Source organism: Strigops habroptila, chromosome 3 (genome assembly GCF_004027225.2).
Source record: "Strigops habroptila isolate Jane chromosome 3, bStrHab1.2.pri, whole genome shotgun sequence".
In the NCBI taxonomy this organism is placed as follows: Eukaryota; Metazoa; Chordata; class Aves; order Psittaciformes; family Psittacidae; genus Strigops; species Strigops habroptila.
Window position 1 is genome coordinate 70,123,280 of NC_044279.2, and position 23,415 is coordinate 70,146,694.

A 23,415-nucleotide genomic window follows, 5' to 3' on the forward strand; every position below is an offset into this window, starting at 1 on the left:
CACTGCAAAAGCGTGGGGTTTTTTTCTTTCTGTATTTGGTACAGAAAAATGTCTATTTTTCAGGCAGAAAGTGACTCTTTTTTTTCTCTATTCTCATGGGGGACGTGAATGAATCTCTAGGACTGATACTCCTTTAACAGCTCAGATTGTTGATACAGGCCTCAGGGAGTCAGATGTACATTACTTTAAAGCCAGCTGTCTATACTTTTATATTGTGAGACAATGACCTTCACTATGTGGGAGAATGAACTACTAGAGAATACAAACACAAGCAAAGGGAAACAGGAAATTGCAAGTGGTGGGAAATCTTTAAAAATGTACCCAAAAGGATTCCATACATGGGACCATATAAATAAAGTTTTAATATCTGAGTCCAGTTACTCCTATACAGGTTTTAATGGGATAGGTCTTCCTTGGGGAAGAAAGAACTGTAGGTCGGAAGTGATTGTTTCATTTGTAAATTGCTTCCTACATGGTGTTTCTGGCAGCTCAGAGTCTGTAGCAAAGTTTAATTCTAATAACCAAAGAACTACCTTTCTTGCAGAAAGAGGCCAGTTTACAGCTTAAATACCCCTCAGAAACAATTAAGCATCTAATTGCCTGACCATATTCTCTCTAAGAAAAGGATTTAATTGGTTCAAAACCACTTAAATATGTTTTGAATCTCATTCTTCTAACTGCAATATTATTTAGTTTGCCTTTATATCATTCAATTGCAGAGGAAAACTGTAAAACAAGGTACAAAAGCCCATGAAACCAGAAACTTTCAGGACCTGCAAGAGCTCGTTGCAAAAGAGGCATACAATTCTGATGTGAGCTCCTTTCGTTTAAAGGTTTTGGCTACAAGCTGCCCAGAACCAGCAGTATGAAGGAATATCAGGCTTTAGCTTTTAGGAGTGAGAGATGGACAACCTGTGTTTGGAACCAACTGTGTAGACCAACAGTCTACTGAAGCTGTCCAAGAGGAGCACTGGAGTTTAAGGAGATTAAGATTATAACTACAATTTCCCCAGTGGCTTTATTACTACTGAAACTATTTGGTTTTGGGACAGAGTAAAGAAATCAACTTGATGGCTTTTTCCCCTTTCCTTTGCCCCCCTCCAAATTTTGCCCATAGCCCTTCACTGCTTTGTATAGCCGCTTTCCATCAGTGACTCCCTCCTCATGGCTCAGGATCACGACATATGTGCTGCTTCAGTATTCAGCTACAGTAATTTGTCAATGTAGGAAGCGTTCAACCCCAGTTAGAACTGTCCTTCCAGTGGACAGACCCCATGCAACAGCTGTCAGTAACTGTTCTCACACCACCTATAAGCCTGCCTGTGTGGGTAGTGCACAGAAATGTACATATGCAGTATATATCAAGCATTATCTGTCCAAAATGCTATTTTAAACATGGGCTGGAAGTTGCAAGGAAGGTGCTAGATGGAGGCCTTGATTGAAGCCAGTCAAGCACTTTCTTTGGTCAATTTTTCTTTTTACCTTGAAAGCCATTGGCAGCTCAATGATGTAGAGGTCAACGTAGTCCAGCTGCAGGATCTTCAGGGTTTTCTCCAGCGTGGGACGCACCAGCTCTGGGGGGTGGCAGGTATTCCACAGCTGAGGAAACAAGCACAGGTTCTTTTCTGGGTGCCAGGAGGAACAGTGAGCATCCTCCAGCTGAACCACCCCTCACACACACACTCTAATCCTTCTGCCAGAGCCTGTGCAAAGTGCAAAGACTTTGTGGTCTACATCAGCACAAGGCAAAGGTGAGGTGAGGGGACTTATCCTGGCAGGTGTAGAAGTTAAGACAGAAATCCTTGCCCGCAACTGTCGCAGTAAAGACATGCATATTTGTTTATTACAACACAGGATCTTCTGAGTTGAGTTTATTGCAAACTCTTGCTCAATGATCTTAGATTCCTTTTGTTTTCTGAGCTTTCCAAGCATATGCTTTCACTGGAAAACTTTGTTCCCACAAGAAATCTGTGGTCAGTTTTATGCTTGAAGGCAGAAGCTCGGATCATGTGAGTTAGCTGTTGAACAGCCAAGCACCCAGCACAAAGAGACAAAGAGAATCTTTTGGTTTTCTCCTGTGGTTGTGGAGCCTGAGTGACTGCCTGATCTAGGGAAGTTTTAATTTATTTCCTGGTCCTCACTGAAAGATGTATAATGTTTAGTTACTGCAATGCAGGTGTGACTAGTTAGAGCCTTTTCAACCTCTTTTATCACAACTGCTTCCTTGCAGGGTTATGCCCTGATGTTGCTATGGAGTGTGCTTAGTTGATGAGCTTTCAGCACTATCTCTAGCTGAACTCTGCTGATGCAAATCTCTTGTAAGAATAAAAACCATAGCATGGTAATTAGTAACCAAGAGCTCTTTGTAAATGGATTGCTGTAGTTAAAATCAACAAAACCCAGAATTAACACACAATGGAAAGTTTAAAGTGCCATTTGTCTGCACACAATAAACTGGGCTATTTTACCTTTTCTTCAATGCACGAAACTGACATGAGGAATCATGTTGAGGTTTTTGGCACCTTTATTGGCTGGAAAAATCAGCAGTTTATTGGTATGGTCATTGTCTAACCAGTTCTGCCACCAAAGCTGACAGTCACTGCATGCCTAGGTGTAGAATGAATTGGTTCTTGAGGCACAAAACGCTTGAATTGTCATTTTCAGGGGAAGATACTGATTACAGGCATCAAAGGACATAGCCTAGGTGAGCTTTAAAGCATTTAGATGTTTGTTCTTTTTTTAGGCCATATTATAGTTATTTCCCAGGGAAACAATCTGCTCAGTTCTGCCAGCAGAGACAAGGATGCGTTATCTTGAAGCTCAGTTGTGTTGAGCGCAGCACATTTGACCCTGCCCTAAGCTGACAAACTAAAACAGGGTTTGGCACCTGGAAATTCATACCAGACCTTCCCCAGTTGTATGTTGCAAGGTGTGAAGATGTTATGATCACTAGATTGTGGTTACATAGGCTGAGGTGTACTACGGTAAAGGGACCAAGATCTTGCTCTCAGAGTTTTAAGCTGTTCCAGGGGATTTCCTGAAAGCCTTCAGTCTGGGTGTTTTTTAAGCAGTTTATATGTAAAATGAAATGGGCTTGAATATAACTAAGGAAATGAGTCTGTATACTCTTCATGTTTATTTTGTTTCATTACTGTGTTTTGGAAATTTAGTAACCTGAGGTATGTTGATAGTTTAGAAGCAGTTTTTCCGAGCTCCCTTTCTACCCCAGTGTTACTGAGTTCAGTCCTTGCCAGTGAATATACTTCCCTTGAAAGAACAGCAGAAGTTCTAAAGAAACAGCCTTTAGAAATAGCAAACATTTGTACTATGTTAATACATAGATACCATGGAAACTTAAGAGTTTCATAACTGTTTTCATGACTTTTACAAGTTATTGTATTATCTACCTAAGTAGAACCCATGTAGATGTTTGAGCAGTCAAAGCTGCCAGCTGGCTTTGGCATTTCAGGACACCACATTTCCTGGAAATGTTACTTCTAGTTTAATGAAAGAAATATCTTGGGATGAAAGAGGAGACGAAAAAGGTCTTGCAATATAAGCCAAGTGAGATGTTGGCAGTTGATATAAAACCTCTAAAATTTCTGGATGCTGAGCTGCTCTGCCTGATCAGCCAGCCAGCAGTAAGAGCCAAGTGCAAGTGCTGATGATTTCAACTGACAGATGCAGCACAAATGCACCAAGTCACTATTCCAGTAACACTGCCACTCAGCGAGGCTGTTCTTGTTAGTTCCTGCTAGTGGACCAGCCTCCGGTTGAGGCCAAAGCATCATCTTTGCTTAAGGAAAGATCTGCATGAGGGGCTTGAGCCTGAAGGGTCTTGGGAATTTCAAGTGCTTTTGGGGTCAGCAAGGCTGAAGACAAAGCCAACTTCTGTTGTGCATACTGCTTCTGAGAGTGGTCTACTCTAACTACCGTGTTTCCTAGAAGATGCAACATTTCATATTGGTCAGTTACCAATCAGTGGCTGAGGTATCTAACAGTGGCTTGATACTTGTCTGTAACTCTCAGGTTTGTGAGGTACATAAAGCTAAAGATACAAAAGCTCATTAGGCAAGGGATATCCAGTCCCATTCCTCCTGGTAAGTTCAGAACTGCTGTGAAAATGTTCACTGAAACCTGTGAAAATCCTGGATTGCAATGGATTGAATTGGTTTCAGAATATTTTCCACTTCTGCCTTTGAAGCCTTTAAAGACTACAGAGATGCTCTAATGAATGATCACTCCGGGCACCTGAAGTTTTGTCAAACACAAGTAGGACACAACAGAAAGATAAATCCACATGTCCCATCTCAGAGTCACAAGGCAGGCTGGAACTACAGGCACTGACTGTTGTGATACTGCACGTTGCAGCCCTGTGGCTTGCAGGATCTGCAGGAAAAACTGAACTTACAATCAAGAAATCAAACGTAGTTTCATGGATGGCTCAGTGTTTAAGTAGTGATTATCAACTAGGAAAATAGTGATTAGATCAGACAACTGAACATAGAAAAATGTAATAAAATAAGTTTGGAAACTTTACAAATTGATGTGCTTTCACAGAACCTAGAGGTTTATATGGGAAAATAAACTGCAGGGGAAGCAGTTGGGAAAGTTAAAAGGTTCAAAATTGTTAGGACATCTGGTTCTAACCTTTTGGCACAACTCTGTGTTTTTTATTTGGAATATTGCTAGTAATTTGCAGTAATGAAACTATAAAACAGTTGAAACTAAGTATTTAGACTGATCCAAATCAACATATTTGGCATATGAGAGACTGAGAGGCTACCCTGATAAAGGTGGAAAATTTGAGATCACGAAGCTTTTCTTAGGATGGCAAGGTTCTTACTACTAGACCCAAGCAGGGAACTTGGAAAAGAGTTGCATACTTTACAGATTGGAAATTGCTGTACTTGGAAATTGGTCTACAGCTGCTGAAAATCCACTTGGTCTGTAAGCTACCCAATCTGAAGCTTAGTTTCCCAGATCATAGAGCTTAACTAAATTGCTCACAGTAAAATGGGCCTTTTATCCCATGGTATCTTTCACCCTAGGAACCAACAACCTTGGTAGTTATTTCCAAGGTTGTTGAATAACTTTTGTGGATTATGTGTTATTTGGGAAAGGAGAAAGGTAAATACATTACGTTGACATGTTCAAAGAAGTACTGCAGGAAGGGGGACTTGAAGCCATAGACTCCATTAAAAACTGGACAAAATTTTCTGGGGCCATCTGATCTTTATTCTGCAATGTACAATGAGCTTTCTCGCTTATACCTGGGCTAGTCATTGCAGTTGTAGCATCCCTTGTCTGACGGAAGTGTCTGACAAAAGCTTTCATTCTTCTAGGAGAGAATCAACGCTTACAGCCAAGACTTTAAAGTATTAACTAGCTCATGCATTACTTTGGCCTTGTTGCTCTAGAGCAGAAGTATGGTGACATCTTCTCTCCAAGTAAGTTGATTCATCATCCTAGAACTTTTTAATGACAGGTGATACAGTAACTAAGGGTGTAGCTTGATGAGTAATTTTCTGGCAATAGTACCAATGTAAGTACTTGCTGTTCTCCCAGTACACAGACACTTGCTTGCTCCCACCCCTTTCATTGTGCAATATCATGGCAAACCTGTACGGGGAATTACTCTAACAGAAAATAACTCATTTGCCAGATCATTGTCCATATCGGGCTCAGTGTCTGACTATATAAATGTGCATGCCAGCAAAACACATGGGACAATAACAGCTTAGGAAGCACTGCTGAGCGTAGCAATGGTCTAAACTTGCAGGTACCTACGCTACTAGGCAGAATGGATGTTGTGTGGTTTCCATTGCTAACAGAGCTTTAAACTGAGAACAACAGTGATTCCAGTGCTTAACAGCAAATCTAGTTCTCGTAAAGCTTTGCAGCATTATGGTAATGCTAGGAAAGAAAAATAAAGGATGTTGGATCTGGAAGTATGCCAGATGTCAACCACTGGCATTCTTAAGAAAGCACATTCACAGAAATCATGGATTTAGTGTAAATAATCTGAAAGCAGCTTCTCACCTTGCCACAGTAAAAAATGTCTTCCCGCTTGATCTTTCCTTCAGCAATCTTCTCCCGGATGGCTTGTCCCACTTCATGCTCATTGTAGTAGACAAAGGCACCGTCAATATGGCGGTAACCAGTATCAATGGCAATCTTCACTGACTCCAAACAGGAGCCTTTAGGAGTCTAACAGTAGAAGAAAAAGAATAAAGAGTTTTAGCCTCCTGCCTGCCTCTCCTTTAATGCTATAGAGTCCCTGAGATATGAACAAGGTTCATGCTGGTGTTCTAACCATCCCTCATCTCCCCAGACACCTGTGTTTCAACTTCTGAATAAAAATGGGCTGTGCACTTTCAGTGACTGGAAAAAGCAGCAAAGAAAAATTTCTGTGTGTCTGGGAAAGAGAGAGTACTGGAGTCCTCAGGAAGTAAAATTGAATGTATTTGATATGACAGTTATTTCAGAATTTATTATCTAGAGAGCAAGGTCTTTCCTACAACAACCATTTGATAAAATCCCTTCCTCAAGTGGAAGAGAGCTTTTTGCTTGAGCAGAGCTGGTCAACCACCTGCCTGATCAGAGGCCGTTTGAATACTTTATGGCCCAGCAGAGCTTTCAGCAGAGCAGGAATTTGGATTTGATTTCTTTCCCCTCAAATCAACTTACCATTGGTGGCATCACAATCTGAAGGGTGATGGCTCAGCACCGTCTACTACTATTCCCAGTTCTGGACAGTTGCTTTACTGTATGGCTAAGCACCAGTAGATGCTTTAGTGTAATGTTACTGCTTCAGTTTTAGATGAGCCCAAGAAACCTCTTAATCAGTCCAAGTGTCATTTTTGTACTGTGTGCTGCACTTCTGTTTGCTCATCTTTGCTGAAATTCAGAGTGAGCTTGTCTTTTCAGAACAGTCATATTTTCCATTAGCTAATGTGGCAAAATGCACGTAGGTCAAGCCAAACAAAAAAGCATAAGGCTGGTAACTGAAATCTTTTGACTGATCACTGAAATTGTACTGAAAACATCTTATTGTTCCCCCACTTTGTATAATGAGAGGGCAGCTCTAAGTGGTGGTGGTGAAGAGCTCTCAGCCACATGTTGCAATGCTATTCTCCTACCCTTTTTGTAGGCATTGCTCTGCTGAGACAGGGACATCTGATTCACTTCAAGAAAAAGTGAAATAGGGCGAGTCAACCTGTTCTGCTGTGCTGCTGTCTGTCAGCAGCAAATACCAAGAGGTGGATTTTGCTACCTCCAATTGCAAGGCCAAGACCGCGCTGCTTCTCCCACTAAAAAAAGCCCCAGGTGCCAGAGACTTGCAGATGACGCAGGATATGAAGAGAGGATGTCAAATTTGTTGGTTTTGCTGATGTTAAGGAAAGACAAGAATTAGGACTGGCAATAGATGTTGTGGGAAGTACCGCTTTTCACCACAGAGGTCAGTGTCCCTCCTCTCCCTCCAAGCTTCCCTTTTACAGCAGCCACTGGCTTGGCTATCCAGGAGTTTGCCATAAAATAAGCTGCTGCTCTTCCACCACCTGCTGAACTAGAAGGTGTGAAACCTGTAGCCACCACAGGATGCTGCAACAACTAAGGACATTGGTCTGCCCTTCCACATTCATGGAAGAAAGATCTATGAAGAACTGCTGAAGACATGTGGGGGCCAACCTCTCTGTATTTCAGTCCCAGAGCTGAGTCCCTGTGCTATGCACAAGGTTCATGCTGGAGTTCATCCAGTCTAACCATCTCTTACCTCTCCAAACACCTGTGTTTCAACTTCTGCATAAAAATACGCAGAACCTGGTGGCAGATTATTCTGGGGCAATGGGACTATATCCCAGCCTGCTTGCTCTGCTCTTCAGTGTCCTATCTGGACAGGCTGCTATCAAACATGACTGGACCAACTTCTATTTGGGCTCAGAGGAGACTTTCTGCTCCAGCATACAGTGCCTAAAGGTTACTTAAAATGAAAAGCTGCTCACACTTGCCCTGATTTATTACAGATGTGGGTGAGGGCTGAGAGGCAAACCGGCACAATTTGGCATGCTGAAGTATTTACAGCAGTGACAATGCAATATTGTCTGCTTAATTGAGAGAGACAGCAAAACAGTTGTTTGAATGCTTTGCTCCTTTCATTGTGGGAGCCTCCCAAAGGCACGGCTAGCCTCTGCCAGGGCCCTTTCCTAGTTGTTAGTAGGATGTAATGAAGACTATGGCAGCTGAAAGCCTTTGAGGCACAGTCAATGGCTAGTTTTCACTTGGGGCATGTTGGGCAGCATTACAGAAGCGCGAGGCATGGAGCAGTGACAACCTCCAACATGTTCACTGCTTTGTCCTTGCCTGAACCTGCAGGGGAGGATCTGGGGAAGGCAGCAGGCAAAAAGCTCTGACAGGAGTACTACAAGCCTGCCTACTACTGATGACAGCAACATCAAACCTCCGCCTCAGCAGTGAGCTGCATGAGGTTGCAAAGCTCAGGCTGACTAGCACAGAGCAACAGGGCTCAGCTTAGAGGTCCTGTGAGCTCAAGTCTAAGTGATGACTAGTTATCCAAAAGAGAAGTATATTTTTAAAACATGTAATCAGTGTTTTCTCTATGATATCTGATTTTTCAAGCAGCGTGACTTTTAGATTGCTTCAGCCTGTTTGACTTCTATCATTCAAGTGTATGAAAGCAGAACATTTAGAGTATAGTGACACACTATCTTAATACAGATTAAAAAAGAAAAAACTTGTGGGTTTCTTTGTTTTGTTTTTCTACTTTTTCCCTTTTGTTGAAGAGCCTGAAAATGGGGTGTGGACCTGATCCTAGAATTTCCTCTCTCTTCTTTTTGGACTCTTGGGAGATTGCATGAACATGACTCCCAGGTGTTTCCTGAAGCTGTAAACTAAACTCCACCAAGCAAGGAAAAGCTGATTACTGAGTTGCATCTTTCCTCGAACACCAGGGCCAGTTTGGTCAGTAACAAAAGCAGAAGGAATAGGCGAAGAAAGGTAGAGTCTCACATACAGGGAAACAGCGTAATTGCTGACTTGGGAGGAGAGTGGAATAGAGGAAAATGAGAAAGCTTGCAGTTACTGCAGTTGCCTTTGGCTGAATCAGTTAATTTATGTTACAGTTGAACTTATTTCTTAATCTTTTGCATGAGACTAACACACATCTGTACAAATAATCTTGTGAAAGACTCCTCCATCTCAAGGAATAATCTTATTCTTTAGGGGCTTAAGGAGGCTTTTTTTTTGGATTGGGCCTTAATTACCAATGGCCAGAGATGGGTTTATATTAAATATAAATGTTTTCCTTGCACTAGTTCATTTCATCTGATGTGGTATATTAGTCCTGACAGATTCTGGTCTAAGGTGCTTCATACAAAAATGCAAGACAACCTAGGGAACAGTTTTTGGAAAATCCTGTCTCTATTGAACCATCCCAGATGAAGGACTGGGACATCTGCAAGTCTGGAAACTTTATACCATATGTTTATTTTCATTCTGATGGAGAAACTATCATTTCTAGCATCTCACATATTTAATCCTTCCAAATCCCGCAGTAATGGGCTGTGGTAAACTGTGCTGGTGAGTTGCACAGGCTAGTCATGTTGTGGTTTTGCCACTTTTTAGAAGTGTTGCCTTAAACGTTGTATCTTATTCCATTGTTTCCTGACAGACCATATTAAAGCTGGATGACTCAGATCACCACTGCTCATCTCTCTTTCCATTGGAGAAGGTACAAACATGAATCTTTCCCCTCAACCGCACTGTTTAGCCTGAGGAGTTTTAATCTCTTCTGTCTTTCAAGGAAACAAAATCTACAGTAGTGACCAGATCAGAGACTACTAACTGAAAAACAACTTTTACTTCAGTGTAGGTAGAATTTTGTGATATGATAACTCTTGCATCTCATAGTGTTGTATAAGTGTTGACACTTCAATCACAGCAGCTGGTGGAGCAGTGCCTCCCAGACTGTCTGGCCATGAGACAGCCACTTTTATTCTACCAGGAGAGCCAGACCTCCTACTCCTCTTCCTTATTGTGGGTTATACTCACAAGTGTGTGTTATCTCAAGTATGGTTGCCTATGTTTTCTATGCATTTCGGGTAGGCCTTTATTCTTGTACCATTCCCAAATAAGTAGGGCTCACGTTTAGAGCAGCACTAATGCCAGATGAGGTACTGAAACATCTCTGTGCTATAAACCTTTCTGCTTTGTCAGTAGTAATTCAGGACTCTTTGGCCTTAAGACAAATTTTTGCTTCTTTATCACTTCTTATTTAAGTGTAAGTAAGAGGTATGCTTGATCATTAGCTGTAATTAATGTTTCAGCTTCTAATCAGTGTGCCCTGCAACTACACTACTTTGATCAAGGACTGCTGTTTTAAAACAGGAATTTTATAACCACTTGAACACTCTAAGTCAGGTTTTTATCTTCAGTGCTCTTACAGTCAATCAGGAAAGGTATTAAACTTGTTACATGATTTATGATAAAAGAAAAACTGCTTAATCACTAATAATTCCTTCACTATCATCTAGGTTATTTTTAAGATCATGGAGTTTAAGGAAGCAAAACATGAAATTATTCACTCAATCAATAGGTTGTAAACCTGCTGATTTACCACCACACATGACTTATTAAACCAGTATGTTTCCTTCAGGCTCTATTGTAAATAAATCTGGCAGAAGGGCAGGGGGAGAAGACTCAGATTTGCACCTTCACTGGAAGAAAGGAAGCAGCAATTTGGCCCCTTCTTGGTAGATGAAGTAGCCAACTGGCCAGTTACCACATTTTATGAGTCTGAAAAATCTATATTCTTCATCAGTTCTGCCTGTCTGAAAGGATCTTCTCTCTTTATCCTTTGAGACCATGAACTTTTTATGTTTTAATGTTTATTCCAGACACCTTCTATCACATCCCATTTTGCTAAAAACTTTTCTCCCTACCATAGAAAATATACAGCTTCAGTTTTGCTCATGGTTTCATGTGACCCAGCCACAGGAGAATATTTTTTGTGCAGGCATGCCTGTGAATTTTATTGTTTCCTTTTAAGTAGGACAGTATTTGCTTAGCACTGTTAGTTGTTCTACTCATTACTGTTATTTAGTGTCGCATTTCAGCTGCCCTGCAATTCTTCTGCTTTTTCTATAGCATCCTTTTCTGGTCAGCAATTTCCATCAGCTTTCTGGCTGATAAAGAGGGATTCTGGTTATCTCCACAGGCAAAGATAACAGGACACACTAGTAGTAGACTGCAATCTTGCAAAACCACATGAACAGCTAACACAGGCACTGCTTTTATAAACATCTTCACATCGCTACTGTCATTTACTCTTTATTAGTGCATACAGTAAAGGAAAACCGTCTGACTTGGGCTTCCAGATTCTGTTCTGCCTCATTTCACATATATATGCAGCTTTACAGGGTTGCACCAGTCTCAGCAGCATATGAGAGCTGAGGAAACAGCATTGCACTAGCTAGTGCAATGGTATCCAGTCCCTCAGCTGGGAATAACGATCCTGGGACGAAGAGCGTGTTGTGTTGGTAGAGACAGGGCCATCTCCTAGAAAAATCTGAATTTAGCTGCAGCTGAACTACTCAAGAGATCCAAACTGTGGGCTAAGTGCTCCAGTCTTAACCTATAATTTAAGATGTGGAGCTGTTGTTTAGGAATCTTAGTCAGCTAAACACAGGAAGGAGAAAGTAGGTACATTCCTGGACTCAGAGCCTCCTTTGCCAGAGCTCGGCACTCACACACAGATTCTTATGCAAGTTTCTAGAAGCCCAAATGCTTATTTCCATTTGCCTGTTTTCCGGACAAACTGGCAAAGGGGGCTGGCTTAAGACGTTAGGAAAAGAGCACAGAAAACATATGTACTGAAGGCATTACAGGAAAGCACAGGTTGAGTTTACAAAGCCAGAGGATATGAGCCACACAAGGGTACATTCTTAGAATTGTTTAATCTTGTAAAGGAGAAGCTGTACTGTACACCTCTTTCTTGGAAAATGCAACTGCCAGCACACCCCCTCTCTCATACACCGGAAAATCTGGCTTTCATCCCCCGGAAGCATTGACAGCCACCATCCAGGAAGCAAAACCCGGCAAAATGATCTCTGCAAAAACAGGTAGAGCTGAGAACGGAGGCAGAGAGCACAACTGAGAGCCACAAGCTGCTATGCCAGCCCAGAGCTTTGCTTTGTGTCATGCAGTCAATTGCCTTAGAAAGCAGAGGATAGCAAATGGGCTCAGAGAAGATGGAAGGAATGGTGATGCTTGCTGCCCTGTGTCACACTATGAATGACCGTGGACAAGGGCTGCCTTTCTCCTCTAGGCTGATGTCCTGTCAGTGGTCTGAAGCATGAGGTTTGATTGCCCATGCAACAGAAATTGGATTGCATAACTGCAGATTTAGCATTTCTGGAATTCCTGTGACATTGTTATTCTAGGATTTAGCCAAATCTGTCTTCAGGAAAGCCTTCTTGTTGTAGCTGGCAGAGGCTGCCGGCATTATTTTTACCACTTGATTGAAGAATCCTCCCGTTTAGGATCACCACTTTTCACTTGATGCAAATTCACTTAATGCAAGCCTAACTGAAGGGCTGCCATGCCTCTCTGTTGGCAGCTAAGGGATTAAAGCAAACCAAGCACACCCGGGTCCTATGCTTGCAGTGCCAGCAGGGTGGGTTGGGACAGTTTCCTGAAGAGCTGGAGGACACAGTAGCCATCTGGCCAGCTCTGGAAAGCACGGATCTAACTGGAAGGGTGGATGCTATCAAAACACCATTCAGACAAGAAATGTAATCCCAGGGATGTGTGTGGTACAAGGGGAAGATAACGCACCAGCTTATGTGATAACAAGAGGAAGAAAAGGTTGCCAGTAGTCCTTCTACTTTGTTCCCTAGAGTTAAAGGGGAGAGGTTTCTGGCGCCAGTTCGAAGAAGTGTTTGCAAAGGCAGATGTAAAACTTGGGGAATTCCACCACCTAGTTAGCTGAACCAAAAAAAGTTGGCTTTAATGAAGCCTAGAGAGGAATTTTCTGCACAGCGTTTTCAAGTTTTGACAAACGTGGCCTCCTAGGTCAACCAAAGACACAACCCAGATGTTAGCTTCCTGCATGAGCTGCAAGAACACGCTGGCGCTGTTCTTTGGAGAACTGAAGGGTATCAGGGACACATGGGAGTGCACAGCCGTATTTAACGTATGGACTCAGACAAGCATGTTCTAGAAAATGGAGATTTGTCTGGAAAATTGGGCTTTAAATGTTCTTGCCAAAAAGCATATCTCTCAGTTGTGTTAATTCAGATTACTCACTCATATGGGTTCAGTTTTTCCACTCTTCAACAATGCCAGTGATTCCCTGTCTCATCTTCTATAAAACAATTTCATAACTTTTATTTACATAGGAGGACTTTCTCCAGGCTTTTGAGCAGGGTTAAAAATCTAGCATGTTTAGAAAGCCAGAGGAAAAGAGAAATTCTCTTTTTTTGTCAATATTTGGCCTGGATATTATTGCATTGGTACAGCTAGCTTTATAGTTTTTGGAAGAGGGGTATATTAAAACAGATAGTGTTTATCACTGCACTATGCAGCTATGGAATTGAAAAGGTCTGCTTTCTGTTTGGTTACTTTTCAGACAAGAATCTCTACAACTAATTTTTGGGTAGTGCTACTGTCCTACAAGCTTATCTGGATTAACTTTATGTTGTTTTTGGATCGGTACTGATTAAACACAATTCTACCGTATGCCATAGCCAGACATGTATCTTGATGGGTGATGTTAGCATTTGATATCCACCATCCAAAAGCCATAGCGACTCCCAGGCAAAGTTGTCTCCTAAATGTCACCTCCTCTGGGAACGTTTTCCTCTGGAGTGCTCTTGTGGTGTCCAAGTCTGCGTGTGTCACTACCATGTTCAGGAGCCAAGTGACGCTCTTACAGGTTGGCTGTAAGAGCCAGCCCCTCTGCTCGGATTAGGAAGGCATCCCTGCACTGGGCCAGGTGATTAATCTGGCTGTCAATGGTTTCATTAGAAGAAGTGGTCTACTCCAGGGAGGGGGAGGATACATCTCTTGGTCCTGGAGTAGTCTGAAAACATTATCACGTCGCAGCTGAGATGATAACATAGGTTGGAGGTCCTATATTTTTTAAAAGAGTTTTTTTCAAGGAGTCAGGACTCATTCTGAGCACAATCTACTCAGAGCAAACTAAAAAATACCCCATTTTCCAGAACTATCAATTTTGTGGCCATTTTGCTTAGAAATCCTCCATAGGTTGATGAACTTTGTAACTAGAAAGTTAGTCTTTCATTCACCCTCACCTACAAGGCTGGACTCATCCTCATCAGGAATTTTACACTTTGGCCATTTCAGTAAATACAGCTTTTAATCTGCTGCACATGATTTGACACTAATTGTGTTCACAGCTGGAAACACCACAGAAGCCATTGGCACGAAGTACAGATTAGTCATACTATCAATTTGTTTTCTATTAAGCTTCAGGATTCATAGAAATGAAGACCACAGAGATAACGGCAGAGAAGATACACGGAGGTAAATGAGCATTTCTGCAAATTCAACAGCGTCTTAGAGTCATGTGTTTTGTGCAAATCAAAGTCATGAGAACAAAGCTTGTGTCCTCAAGAAGGTTAAATGTAAGAATCTTTTCTCCAGCTTGACAGAGTGATAAGTCATTTTGTCAAATCCAACTTTAAAAAATGATATTAATGGTTAAAGTATAGCTCTTACATAAAAGCTAGTGCTTGAGCATGCCACATTTCAGAGAAAAAAAGAAAAAGGCAGCTACCTTTTCTGATTACAGGGGTTTTTTTTCTAATTAGACTTAGTTTTTCTTTCTTAATGAGATAAAGATGCAATCTTGCATTTATGCAAGCCGAAAATCTTCCATTGTATAACATGAAATTGCAGGGAACTAGAAGGAACTAAGGCATCAAAAAATGGTTGCAGGCAAGGGAGGAGAGGTCAAGGCTGAACCACCAGGAAGGCAAAGTGTTGAAAGCACAGGAATGTAAGAAGACTTTTCCAGCAGCAGAAAGGTTGTATGGCAGAAAAGAGAAGGTGAATGTAAGATAAACAAAATCTACTTTCCAAAGCTGATAAATATACCATTAAAACATATACAAGAGAACTTTAAAATGCATCATGCAATGTTAAGCTTTTGGCAAAAGTTATTGATGAAAGCAGAATTTGTCCAAAATCCTTTTGATTTAGTGCATTCTTCTACTCTCTAACCTATTTGCTATAAGAAGTCTGACCTGTGAAAGCAGTGTCTGAAGTGTTCACCTGTTCATCCCTCATCCTCTAGCATATTTGCCAGCTCCCTAGCAAACAGCAGGGATGAATTAAGACAATAATACAGCCCAGAGTCGCTGCAGTTTCTTTCACACAAACTTCTTCTCTTGTATATATTTATGGTGGTTTTGATCATGTTTCCAATGAGCAGCCATGCTCTTGCCCGAGAGCCATACTGTTCTCCCGCCTGCTAAAACCTGATGCCTGCTACTGCACCTCCTCAAGGTATCTAGGGACCAGGTACCAAGAAATTCTGCCTTTATCTGCTCTTGGCAACTGTGTCTTGCCAGTAGCTATGACATAGTCAAGGAATCAGGAGTAAAATCTGAGAGATTAAGCAACAAGGGCATCATTCAATACCAGGATACCGAGCACTAAAGGAAAGGCATGCCATCTGCGATCTATGCAAGCAGAATGGTCTGAGTACGGTTTAGTCCTCCAAGCATGAAACTAACTGAGTCATGACTTTGTCAGTGAGTGATCTGGCTACAGATGTATAGTTTCAGAATATATTGTTCAGCCTGAAGGCTAGGCTAAGAGTTTACTAACAGGCAGGCAAGGAACCCTCCAGGACACATACAAGAAATTGTAGGCACAGTTCTCTTCCTGGGCTGCAGTGATGTCTTTTCCTCCTGCCCTTGCCTCAAGTATACAGATCTCTGCCTGGGAGTGTGGTTTTAGGATATCCTTGGAGACCAAGGGAATATAAGGCCACCTTCTGAAACATCTCAGAAATCCCAAACCTGAAAGACCTCATGTTGCTATGTGTTGGCCTGCTGTGGCTCTGCTGCTCCAAAGCGCTCCCCGAAGACAGGAATTAGTACCGCATGAGGTAATACTGCTGCTTAAAAAGCAGATGGCTTGAGAAAGCTGATGGTGATTACTGAAAGGGACTGTAAAGAGGTTCACGATGTCCTTTGGAAATGCTGGTCAGGGGATAAAGCCCAACAACTTTAAAAACACAATTTCTTTTGGGAACATTCTTCATTTCTTAAGTTCAGGGCATACATATGAGGCTCCATAGCCAAATATCCCAGCTGACTTCCCCAGCTCTGTTCAAATCAGGTTCCCAATAGTCTTTTTAGGGAAGAAAAAGGCAAAATATCTCCCTGGACTACATCTGTGATGATTTCATATGGGTCCATAAAGATCACTTCATTAGAGAGCTAACTTCAGACTCAGTGCTTGCTGAGTTCAAACACATTCATGTGTAATTGTTCATGTTAAAAGGACTGTGGTATTTATGTATTTAATTTAATAGTGTGTTGTGGGAAGTAAGCTAAGGCTGTAAGGACAATTGCATGTTAGGGCAGTTCCTGCTCTTGCCACTGCCTCTCTTATCTCGTTCATGAAAAAAACCTAGGAGCCAAAAGGAGGTTTACTTCAAGAGGAAGACAGTTGTCTGAGTTGGAGAAGGAGAAATTTGTAGGAAAGAGGTCAGAAAGTGCAAGTCTAAGCTTCAACCCTGTCTCCAGTGATCTCAGGTGTCACTCCTTCCTGGGGCTTTCAATACACCATCCATTTTGTAGCTTTGGGTCAGGCAGAGAGGAGGACTGAAATCATTGCTGTGTCCAGCTGCTCATGTTTGAGGAGCTGGTGATGGCCAGGAGGGGAAGAGGGAATTAAATTGTGTGTAATCCCCCCTTACTGCAGCTAAGAGATCACATCATGGGGGCAAGTTACCTCTTTTGACTTACAGCTCACGGCAGCTCAAAAGACAGGCACTTTGCAGAAGAGATGCAGCCTGCACAGTTAGGAGCAATTGAAATAGTTTGTGTGCTCACATCCTTGTGAGAGGATCTTTCTGGCATAAGAGGCCCTACGAGAGCATTAGGGGTTGTTAGGACTGTACAATGAAAAGTTACTCTGTTCACCTTCTAGCTTGGGTGCAAAAAGTAATTCAGGGTGCCAAAACAGTGTTTTACTTATCCAAAACAGACTTTTTTGTTGGTTTGTTGGGTTGTTTAGGGTTTTTTTTTTCCTTCTTTAAACTTGGCCATCCAGATTGGATATGGAAGCCCTGGATGAACTTTTCCTCTCCCAGATTCAAACCAGCAGTTTCTTCTTAAACACAATCCAGACTGTCTGGGCTCTCACAAGGGTTACTTTGTGGTAGTTAAGGATTTGGGGAAATGGGTCTGTCTCCCTCTGGGCTGGATGCCATACTGAGTTCTTCAGCATCCAAAGCTGTGGGGCTAGTGGGCAGCATGCTTTCCCATGGGGAAGGTGCTCCTTCTGCTCCAGCCTGCACATGTTTCTCCTTGTCTGTCTCTAGCTATCACATACCCCCATGATCACATTATTTACCTGGGCTTTGTGATACTCATTTAATCCCCAGAGGCAGGATTGAACCTGGTTTCCCATCGCCCATGTGGATTCCCTCACCAGCAGGCTATTGAGGGAAAGGCAACTGCTACCTCCAACTGCTTTAATAGTCCTTTGATTCCTCAGCTTGTACTGCCAGTGCCCAAAATGAAATGCTTTGCCATTTGTTTTGCCTGAAACTATTCCACAAAACTGCTTCCAATTTATGGATGGATTTGGCTACCTCAGAACCTCATTTTTAGCAAAGTCACAACTTGCCAAGAACCATCACCCAGTGCTATTCTTGAGTGCTTTGCCCCATCTTATGTTTCAGAAGCAGCTCCTGTGTACAGTGTGGTTGCTACAACCTTCCCTCCACGACCTTTCCTCCCTCAGTCAAAACAGGAAGGCAGGAGAGGAGCTGTGGCCAAGACCCCTTGACCTTCCAGGGAGACAGCATGCATTTACGTGGAGGCACCGGGCTGACGATCTTAGCTGTGTTGACAGGGATGAGTTATAAAGTGAAGCAGGCATAAGTGCTGTTTTAACAAGGCATAGGATTTCCAGGATTTAGGAGTGTTCTTAGCACCTTTCCGCTCTAAGCCTTCTCATCCCAGCACCCCATCTGCTTCCAGATGGGTACCAGTACCATTCACCGGGCTGTGCTGGGAACTGGACATCATTGCTGGGAGGTGGTGAGAGCCTGGGGAGCTGATCTGGCACTGCTATGGCAAAGGGTGATGCCACAGACTCATCAAAGGGACTGTCATCCTCCACCCGCCCCTGTGGGGCTGCTCTCTCCCTTCCCCCCATCTATTTAATATCCTGGAGAACTGGGTCAACAGCTCAGGGGCCCTCAGGGAGGGAAAGCTGGACATGGTGCATCTGCTGGAGCCTTGGCAGAGCCACTCCTGCACACACGGGGCTTTGCTGGAAGGATCCTCAGGGCCAGACGGGCAGAATTGGCCTCAAATTTTGAAGCTGTTCGGAGGGCCTTGGTAGTCCGGGTTCACTGCTACCACTGTGTTTTCCTCCCAGACACATGAGGAGAGGGGGTATTTGGGGAAAGAAAGAGGGAAGGAGCCAGTGACTGAGATTTTCAGTGAGTCACTGGACTTCATCCTTGCTAGGATGAATAGTCTAATTTACATAGGCAAGAATCTAATATGACTTACACCTTTCCTGTGTGAAGTGGAACAAAAAACGAACTTCAATGCACTGAAATCTGCACCAAAAAAACCCCCCAAACTAAGCTTTCTAGTTATACAATTGTTACCTTCCCTTAAAAATAAGAATATGAAATATCCATTAAAGCAGCAGAAAATATTTTTAAGTGCTTTTCTTGATAAAAAAAAAAGATTTTGTCACTAGTTCTATGACCCAGCGAAGACTCCTTTGTTTCTGCTAGAAGATGAATTGATAGCAAATGGATTCATTGTGCTTTCTTACTGTGCTAAGAGAATAAAGCAAAAAGAAACCTCCAGCATTGCACTACTGGTGTTTTCAGTCTCAAAGAATAAGCTGAATTCTTGTCATCCTGACCTATATCCAGTCAGAAGAAAAGCTCTCTTCCATCTAGGGGGAAAGAGTGTTCAGTTAAAATTAATCTGATTATCAAACAGACCTTTTCCACAGTGGTCCAGCTCTGCTCCAGTTAAATGATATACTTTGTTGAGTCAGTTAACTTTCACAGGGGACCAAATTTCGATCAACTGATTTATTTTTTGTGTGGTGTTTCACAACTGGAGAAGTATGACTTATCTTCCAAAGTTGTCTTTGGGAGAACAATTCAATTATTTAAGATGAGCAAGGCAGGCTGCTGACACATTTCAGTTCTGAAGGCACTGCTGTGCAGTTTATCCAGACAAAGCCCGAAACATGAACACTGGCCTTCTGCCTCTGTTTTCTTGTAACTGACTGTCAGAGAAGCAGATATCCTTGCTTCATGGCTAACTAAATCTGCCTGGTTTGCTTAACCAGTGAGCACATTCCTGCACTTCAAGAAGAACACTCTGGGCTCATTTTGAGCTACTGGGCTATAGCACGAGATTGAGAAAACAGATTTGTTTTGGACAAGCTGCTCTGACATGGAGATGCCAGGGTGAATAACCTTTGAAAGAAAATATAATGAATCTGCCTCCAAGAGCCAGATGAATAATCTGACAAATGAACAGCTCTACATTTTATATCAAAGCACAAAATGACTAGAAGTTGCGGAGATCTGACTCATGAGCAGAAATAGCGTGCTGGGGACAGCTGGCACTGTTGCTACCACCAGCTGCCTGCCCCCACCGCTGGAGAACGGGCGCCTCAGATGCTGCTTCTTAAGCAACTCAGCCTCAAAAGGCTACAGCTAAGCATTTTAAGGGAAACGTGTCAGTGCTAGTTTACAGCCTCACTCGTTAAGATAAACCTTGAAACAGTCCCGAGTCACCACAAAGGCTTTCAGCTCTCTAGGCAGGAGGAACAGGACAGAAACTTTGCCAGGCATCCCCCTGGAAGATGCACCAGGCACAAGTCAGCACTCGTCAGAGTGGCTTGTTGCAGCTAAACAGCACTTCACTGCCACTGCAAGGAGTTGACAGAAGCTCCCTGCCCTTTTATCGGCAAAGCAACCTTTTTGAGATAGGCAAGCTTTAAGTGGTAACCTGTTTAGACATCCTGCCCCATCAATGACCAGTAGCTGCAAACAATTCTGCAACATATCCCATAGCACCCTGCTACTGTGTTTCCCCAGCTGCTCTCTGTGACAAGTTCTCTGGCTCAAATACAGTCCTAAATCCTAGAGTAAAGCTTCAGCCCAGCTCCTCCAGATAGACAGAGTGTTTCAGATGGTCTTCTGCAAAAATTAGACTTTTGCAAGTGCCTTATCAGCGCTGCGTTCTCTACCTCTTCTCAGTTCCTCCTCCCACCCATAACTTTCAAACATGTTTATCATGTCGAAAGAGAAAGACAGCTCAGAAAATCAAACTCCTACAAACGTGGGGGGAGAATGGGTGGTTGGGCATGTGCACCCATTCCCACTGAGGGTGCAGTTACACAGTAGCTTCAATTGCTCTAAATTGGAGTTTCCATAGCAATGCCCTGCCTGCATCATCCTATTGTCTTGTCCCCCACTTCTGTCACCAGAAACGGGAGGTACATGTGAAAAGCAAAAAGCCACCACCTGCGGCTGATTCGGCTAAAAACCAGTTCTCCCTAAAAATGATTCATTTTGGCTAGTTGAGCAAAGGCTCACCATCCCCTTGACCTGCGGGAGGGCAAAGCAGGCAGCAGGGTTTTGCAGGAGTGGGGAAGAAGGAACAGGACTGTTGCTGTGCTGATTTTGGGACATCTTAATTTCTGCAGAACGAACTCTTAGCAGGGTTATAGCATTGAAGAGAAGATGCCTGTGAAAGGGGAATCCCATCTGCCTCCCCTCTCAGCTCCAGCAGGTTGCTTGCTGCTCTGAGCTCCCAGATTGAACCTGACTGATGCCACAGCATCGGTCCACGGTGCATCTGGGCTGCAGGTGGGAAGGGCAGCGAGGCAGGAGCACCCATTTTGCTGGCAACCTTATTTTAACTCAACTTTAAAACTAGTGTAAAATTGCAACTCAGGAGTTGGAGACATGATATTCAAGTCTGGAAAGAGACACTTCAAGTTTGCTCAGAGTTTTTTTGTCACTGAATTATGCAACGTTCTTTGCTGCATTAAAACTCCTGTTAGGGAGCTTCGTTTTGTTTCACTAACTGTTACTCAAAGAGCACACTAGCTGAAAATATCTCCATAAACCCTAGTGATGTGGGGGACGGTGCCTAGCCTCTGAAGTTGCAGATTTCCACCCATTCTCCTCATGTAAACCAGCACTGTTAATCAGGGAGATCTGCAGCCCTTTCTGCATCACTCATCAATCAACATTGCCCTGACTGCAGCAATGTTTATTGATTATCTTATTTAACACTGTTATTAATACACCGTAATACAATTAGTGGGTGCTAAATAGCTTTAATCAAGAGTTTTCTTTAAAAAGGTATTTTAGCTACCTAGTGGTGTGTGGAGTCACACACACGGTATTGCATCTCAACTCTGATACTATTACACAAGAAGGGTTCTGGCCATGCTGTCTCTCTTTGCCCACTCTTCAAACAAACAAAAAAGAACTACTGAAAGAACAGGCGATTTAGGAGAGCAAAAGGCAGTAGCTAGTGAGTTGCCTTTGCGCTCCCAGGTGCGGAGAGGGAAGAAACATCAGTCGTGCTTCCAGAGCCTCGGCACAGCCGAACCAGCGATCCCAGTCAGATGGGGTGGATGCCTGCAGGGGACACGCGAAACCGAAGGATGCAGAATATTTGAGAGTGGTTTGGCCGCTGGCACTCGGCTGTGGGAGCCGCAGGAATCAGGATGCAGGAATTCGGTCTTTGTTTCAGGAACATTCCTTGGAAAGTGTCGGGGCCAACTGCAAGACGGTCCGAAACCCCTCATCTTATCAGCGCTCGGCGCAGGGAGGCAGTGGGACCGGTTCTCCCCGGCCACGGGTTTCTCGGGACCGAGTGCTTCCAAGCCTCCCTGCCAAGGAGCCGGCGTTCGCTGCGTGCCCCATCCCTTCCCAGTGGCTCCGGCGGCCCCCGGCTTGCACCGCCCCGACCCCCAGCCCCCGGGGCCGCGGCAGAGGGGCTCTCGGCCCCCCGCACCCCTCCGCTGTGCCCACCGGCGCGGAGCCGGGCAGCGGTGCAGGGCGGTGAGCGCCACACCGCAACCTGAGCGGGAGTTTTAGGTTTTTGGGCTTTTTTTCCCCCACCTTCTCCTCCTCTGCGCGCCGCCCGTCCGACTCACGGGAGCGCTCGGGCTGTAATTATCCAAGGAGCAAAAAGAGAAATAGCCGAGGGGGAAGGAAAGCTAAGGGGGAACGGGCGGGTAGCGCCAGCCCGGGGAATCTGCAGCGAGGGCGACGGCCACCTGCCCTCGCCGTAGGAGCGGAGCGGCGGGTCCCGGCGCCACCAGACTTACTTTCTGGGGGTCGGCATAGGTGCCCAGCCCCAACAGCGGGATGCTGTTCCCATCGCTCAACGGGACGCGGTGATTCTCGGCTGTCAGGTTCATGGTGCCGACAGGTAGGGCCGCCCCGAGCCCGTGGCTGCCTCCGCAGGGGCGGGAGCCAACCGCGGCCCCTGCACACTGGCACCCACCGACCGGACCGACGGCGCGTCGGCAAGGACCGAGGTACGAACTGCCCGCTCCCGCCGGCGGGGAATGCCTTTTTGGGGGGCTGAGCCACGTGTGCCTGTGGCGGCCCTACACCGCGCCCCGCCGCGCCCCGCCCCGCGCCCCGCCCCGCCGCGGCCACCGGTGGCCCCGCGCACCGCCCAGCGCACCGCTCCAGGGACCCCCGGCTCCTGCAGCAGGGCACGGGCTTCCCAGGCTTCGGGGTTGCAGGTCTTGGAACTTTTCCCATGGAAGTGTAAAGCCCTCTTTTAAATCCCAAAAGTCAGGGTTAGCAAGGACACTTCGTGTCCTCCAGGGACAGTTTCCAGGCCACAGGTTGAAAACCACTGCTTGTAGGGGCAAGGAAGGAATGAAGAAAATCCCAGGCAAGAGACTGGTGAATAGCTCCTCTGCCTCAGCATGAATCCCAAATTACAGCGAACGGGCTCAAGTTCCTCACAGTCTGGTTCTGCTCTGCTGTGGAAAAACTGTATGTATTTCCTACCACTGATATCCCAGAACGGGATAATGCCCTGTATGAAATTCAACCTAGGGATCTTACTGTCCTTTCTGACCCTGGTAAAAGCCTCAGGGCTTTGCATT

The 23,415-nt window shown here is 44.2% G+C and overlaps 1 protein-coding gene across 1 annotated transcript in view; it reads right to left on the reverse strand.

Annotated features, from left to right (window-relative positions):
• The window catches only part of AKR1D1 (aldo-keto reductase family 1 member D1), a 35,798-nt gene extending 12,875 nt beyond the window's left edge, over positions 1 to 22,923 (reverse strand). The window contains exons 1-3 of the mRNA XM_030480326.1: positions 22,618 to 22,923; positions 6,043 to 6,210; positions 1,483 to 1,599 (exon numbers count right to left, since the gene is read on the reverse strand). Coding sequence (XP_030336186.1) covers positions 1,483 to 1,599; positions 6,043 to 6,210; positions 22,618 to 22,710 — 378 coding nt within the window. The 5' untranslated portion in view covers positions 22,711 to 22,923. The remainder of the gene's footprint in view (positions 1 to 1,482; positions 1,600 to 6,042; positions 6,211 to 22,617) is intronic.
• Between the last annotated feature and the right edge of the window lie 492 nt (positions 22,924 to 23,415).